The 5,784-nt window shown below is 43.7% G+C and overlaps 1 protein-coding gene across 1 annotated transcript; it reads left to right on the top strand.

Annotated features, from left to right (window-relative positions):
- The first annotated feature begins 3,207 nt into the window (after positions 1–3,207).
- Positions 3,208–4,315, top strand: LOC141664684 (uncharacterized). Its single transcript, XM_074470639.1, has 3 exons — positions 3,208–3,459; positions 3,732–4,064; positions 4,148–4,315. Exons 1-3 carry the CDS (start codon positions 3,208–3,210, stop codon positions 4,313–4,315), a joined length of 753 nt encoding a protein of 250 aa, XP_074326740.1.
- The last annotated feature ends 1,469 nt before the right edge of the window (positions 4,316–5,784 follow it).

The raw sequence follows: 5,784 nt of genomic DNA, 5'->3' as shown, positions 1-5,784 counted from the left end.
ACAGTAAGAAAGAAGGAAGAAAGGAAACCGATCATGGGCCCGAACGACATCGAGATAGAGATTCGGTTGTATTCACCCCTTTAAATGCACCAATCTTTAAGATTATCCATGAGATCAAAAGAAAGCCTGGGTTCGTTTGGCCAGCCAAAATGAAGGTCCCAATTCACAAAAAGAATCCAGATAAGTACTGTGATTATTACAGAGATGAGGGGCATAATAATGATGAGTGGTACCACTTTAAGAAGCTTATTGAACGAATGATCAAAGAAGGCGAACTCAATCAGTTCATCCGAGATTTAAGAGATAGACTGGGCTGAAGGACAATCAGGAAGAGCTAGAAGCCGAGGAACCTGAACAAAGAGACGGTATAAAAGGCAATGCGAAGACAATCTTGGGGGGAAGTGTGCTGGATAGAGACAGTAAGACGGCAAAGAAGAAGTACGCCATATAAGTATACAACCTCTACCAGTTCGGTTAGGTGAAGCCCCACATGCCCATGACCTTTAGCACCAAAGATTATGAGGATGTCATTCGTCCGCACGAAGACCCCCTTATCATCAATTATTTCATTGGGCAAAATAAAATTTGGAAGGTACTTGTAGATACTGATAGTTCGGCAAACATCCTATTCCGCAAAACTTACTGTAATATGAACTTGGCGGGCGAACAATTGGAACCCTACAATGAAGCACCTCTCTATGCCTTCGAGGGACACCCGATATAATTTGAAGGTACGATCACTCTTCTTGTCCTTTTGGGTAAATTGTCGTACACTGTTGATAAGCCCGTCAAATTTTATGTGATTCAGATTGAGAGTTCCTATAACGCAATCCTGGGAAGGTCGTTCTTGTCAACCTTCGAGGCAGTGGAATCCATACCCCACCTCAAGCTTAAATTTCTAACTGAGAAAGGGGTATGGGATATGAGGGGTGATCAGAAGACCGCCTGAATAATCATGCTAAAAGACTTGGAAAAGGATGAGGCCTACGAAAAACCAGATGAGACTGGAAAAAGAAAAAGGGTCGATACCGAACCCAGTGGGAGCCGAGAAACCCTGAACATTGAACTGGAAAAATTCGGAGCTGATCTCTTAAGTCCGATCGACGAGTCATCCGCCGAAGTCGAAGAAGTTGAGATATATGCTGAGCATTCGGGAAAAATGGTTTGGATTGGGAGAAATATGGAAAATAATCTGAAGGAAAAAGTTATTATGGTCATTCGGCAGTATCATGATGTATTCGCATGGGGTCCGAAAGATATGCCCGGTTTGGATCCCAAGACGGTTAAGCACTGACCTAATGTATAGCCCAAGGCTAAACTAGTCAAATGGAAAAATAGGACCTTTGCAACCGAACGACCAAAGGTCATTGAAGCCGAAGTGGAAAAGATATTGGAAGCAAAGTTTATTGAAGAAATCGAGAATCCTGAATGGTTAGCTAATGTCGTGGTCATCAAGAAATCTAACGGAAAGTGGAGAATATGTGTGGACTACATGGATCTCAATAAGGCTTGTCTGAAGGACCACTACCCTCTCCCCAGTATCGAACAATTAATTAACGCCACGGCCGGATACCAGGTACTTAGCTTTCTTGATGCTTTTTCTGGTTATCATCAAATTGGTATTACGACAAAGATGTGCACAAGACAGCGTTCATAACTCCGAAGGGAACCTATGCATATATCAAAATGCCCTTCGGACTTAAGAACACTGGAGCCATATTTCAGCGTATGGTGAATAAAGTGTTCAAAGAACATATCAGTTGAAACATGGAAGCTTATATGGATGATATGATCGTGAAATCCATGTTCCAAGATCATGTCGAAGACCTGAGAGAGTGCTTCGAGACTCTCCGAAGGAATATCATGAGGATTAATCCGAACAAGTGTACATTCGGAGTAGCGAATGGGAAGTTCCAAGGCTACATGGTCAGTGCCCGAGGAATAGAAGCAAACCTGGAGAAAATTGAAGTTATTATCAATATGGAAGCTTCAAAGTGCATACGGGACATCCAGAAACTAACCGTCCGACTAGCAACCCTTCGGCGATTCATCTTCAAGTCAGTCGAGAAAACACTCTCTTTTTTCGCCGTACTCAAGGGGTCGAAGAATTTCGAGCAGCGGACTGAATGCCGAAAGGGATTTGAAGAAGTAAAGGAATATCTCACCAAGGCCCCACTTTTAATGAGACCTGATCCGAAGGATACTCTTCAGCTCTACCTAGCTGTGTCCGATCGAACACTTGGGGTGGTGCTCGTAAAAAATCATGAGGGGGACCAACATCATGTCTTCTGCGTGTCCCATGTGCTTAAGGACGCAGAAACGAGGTACCCAAATGCCGAAAAATTCGAATATGGGTTGGTCATGTCCTCTCAAAAATTGTGGCATTATTTCTAAGGCTTAACAATTCAGATCGTCACTGATCATCCATTGAAGAAAATTCTGACAAGGCCCGAAACTTTGGGAAGGGTCGTAGCTTGGTCCATCGAGCTGAGAGAATATGACATCGAGTTAATCCCCCGAACGGTGATCAAAACTCAAGCACTCGCAGATTTTATGGTCAAATGCTCGTTCTTGGGACCGAAGAACCTCACACCTAAGGAACAACTTATTCAGATCTCGGAAAATGGAAGCTTTTTGTTGATGGTTCGGTCGCCGGAAAGAAGTGCGGAGCTGGCCTAATCCTCTCTAGTCCTGATGGGTTCAAAATTTGACAAGCTATTCGGTTCAACTTCCCCCTCACTAAAATGAAGCAGAATATGAAGCTCTTTTACCTGGAATGGAGTTAGCCATAATCCTTGAAGTAAAGCACTTAAGGGCATTTAGCGACTCCATGCTGGTGGTCAAGCACTTCTCAAGGGAATACGAGCAAAGGGACCCCCGAATGAAAGCCTATGCTTCCAAGGTAAAAGATTCCTCTCTGTCATTTGAAACTTTTGAACTAAGTCGGATAGGCAGAAAGAACAACAGTCGAACAGACGCCCTACCTAGGATAGCTTCAGCCGAGATATAGAGCTTAACTGGTTCTATCTATCTCACCGAAGCCAAGACGCCTTCAATCGGAAGGAAGGACTGTCTTGAGATGCATCAAAGCACCGATTGGATTACCCCAACTCGGAATTTTTTGGAAAAAAAGAATCCTCCCTCTGGACCGAAGAGAAGCCCTAAAAGTAAAATAGGGCATCAAGATACACTATTGTCGGAGGAAAAATGTATCGTTGTGCGGCTACTCAGCCCCTCTTGAGATGCTTGAATCCCGAAGAGCAACAACAGGCTTTGGAGACGAGGCATGAAGGAATCTGCGGAAAACATCTGGTTGGTCGGTCTCTTGCCTTTAAGATCCTTCGGCAAGGGTTCTTTTGGTCGACTTTGCGAGCCGATGCGAGTGAACATGCAAATAAATGCAAGCAGTGTCAGTCATTCGCCACTGTCTCGAAGCAGCCTCCAGAAGAAATGGCCTCGGTTCCCAGCCCAATATTATTTGCCATGTGGGTCGTCGATATAATAGGCATTTTTCCTACGAGCATAAGGCATACAAAATAATACATTACTATATGACCAAGTGGGTCGAAGCCAAACCACTATCCACCATAACCGAAGAAGCGGCCAAAAAATTCTTCCTTGAACAAATCATCCTAAGGTTTGGAATTTCGAAGGTGTGTGTCTCGGACAATTGAACACTGCTCGTCGGGAAAAAATTCTGAAAAATCCTACATCACTTCGGTTTCCAACAGAAGTTCGGTTCAATGGCACATCCACAAGGAAACAGGGTGATCGAAGTGGCCAACAAGATAATCTGTCAAGGAATTAAGAAGAGGTTGGGTGAAGCCAAAGAAAGATGGGCCGATGAGCTACCCTGGGTCTTATGGGCTTACCGAACAACTCCCAGGTCATCCACCGGGGAAACTCCCTTTAGAATGGCATATGGAACAGATCCCCTAGTTCCGGTAGAAGTGGGATTAGAGTCTTATCGAACTGAAGTCTACAACATGGAAGTCAATAACTTCGGACTAAGGGATAATGTAGACTTACTAGAAGAAGAGAGGGAAGCTGCTCACCAAAAAAATGTAAAGTACCTGTTGCAGGCCGCCCAACACTATGATTCGGAATTAATAAAAGGTTATTCGGTGTTGGTGACTTGGTCCTCCAGGAATTAGCTGCATTCATGCCAACAAGACAAAGGAAGCTTCAGCCAAACTGGGAAGGACCTTACAAGGTGGTTGAGGTCGTTCGTCTAGGAACTTATAAATTGGAAACACTAGCTGGAGAAGACATCAAGAACACTTGGCATGCTAGTCACCTTCGGAAATTTTACTAGTAAGAAAAAATTCTTTTATTTCTCATTTTTACTTCATTCCGAAATCTATGTGAAAAGTATAATGACTTAATTATCAATGAAAATGCACTTCCTTTGCACAACTTTATTACTTGAAATTGTGACAAATTGAGCGGGCGAATGAAGCATTATCTAAGAACGATCCCGAAGAAGATAAACCCTTCGCCCGCGACATTGAATTGCTTAAAACGATGGGGCGAATGAATATTATCAAGGGGAAATCCTAAAAAAGATAATATTCTTCGCCTTTATGGCTGCTATAATAATAAAACTGGAATTGACAAAGTGAGAACGAACGAAGAATGTCCAAGGGTCATCCTAAAAAAGGACATTTCCCTTTTTTCTTCCGACTATAATTTGTATCCATTATAAAAGCACATTATTACCGAAGGAACGAAGAAGGTCTTGTCTAGGGACGATCCCGAAGAAGACAAGCCCTTCATCCTCAACCTAAAATTTTGCATAAATTTTTACAAGTAAACCTTAAGAGCGAAGAAGGTCTTGTCTAGGGGCGATCCCGAAGAAAATGAGCCCTTCCTCCACCAGGTTAAGTCTAACCTTTAAAGTTTTACTTAAATTTTTCTAAGTATAATCGTTGACCAAGAGAACGAAGGAGGACTCGCCTAGGGGGAAATCCCAAATAAAGCCATCCCCTTGTTCCTTCGCCCAAGATGACGGAAGCCCTTAAGTGTTAACGGCCCAAGGTTTCCCTTTGGGCTAACAACTTGCCCCCTTAACACTCGGGGCCAAAGACAACTATTGTTAAGGCAAAAATTAAGCCAAAGATGCAATAACAGACAAATATCGCAAAAAATTGCTAAGGAAAAAGTTAAGCCGAAGACGCAATAACTATGCAAAACTTCCAAGTCAAAATAAAACATGACGGAAGCAAAAATAGTGAAGAAAGGTGCAAAGTACTGTATAAAAAGGCCCGAAGGCAAATAAAGTATGAAACCCGGAGGCTTGAGTATCAATTACAAATACAAAATAAAAATTACAAAGTTCTTATTGGAGCTCCGGGTCCGAGAGGTCTTCGTCGTCGCCGGAGGAGACGGCCAGTGGCTCTACATCATTGGGATGACCAATGAGATCTTCAAGAGACTCGTCCAGAAGCTGCTTATAGTCCCAGCCGAGCTCATGCGCCTTCTTAAGCACATGGTCAGCACCAAACTAAAAGCAGCGCTGTTCAGTAAGGTCCAGTATATTATGCTTCTTCCGAAGCTCCCTCCATGCCTTCTTCAGGTGATCATTGCGCCCTTCAATCCGCTTGTTGGCCCTCACCAAGCCCTCTTCTAACCGCTGCTTGTCTCTGATCAGGACCTTCTCCTGACCGTCCAGAGTCTTGTTTTGCATCTGGACCTTCCGAAGCTCCTCCTCGGCCGCGGTTGTCCTCCTCTCCAGCTCCAAAACCTTCGCCACACGGCCCTACATCTCTTGCACCTTGTCCGCCA

This window comes from Apium graveolens, chromosome 6 (assembly GCF_009905375.1).
Source record: "Apium graveolens cultivar Ventura chromosome 6, ASM990537v1, whole genome shotgun sequence".
NCBI classification, from domain to species: Eukaryota; Viridiplantae; Streptophyta; class Magnoliopsida; order Apiales; family Apiaceae; genus Apium; species Apium graveolens.
The sequence above is the reverse complement of the archived record's forward strand: the minus strand, read 5'-3'. Positions and strand labels throughout refer to the sequence as shown.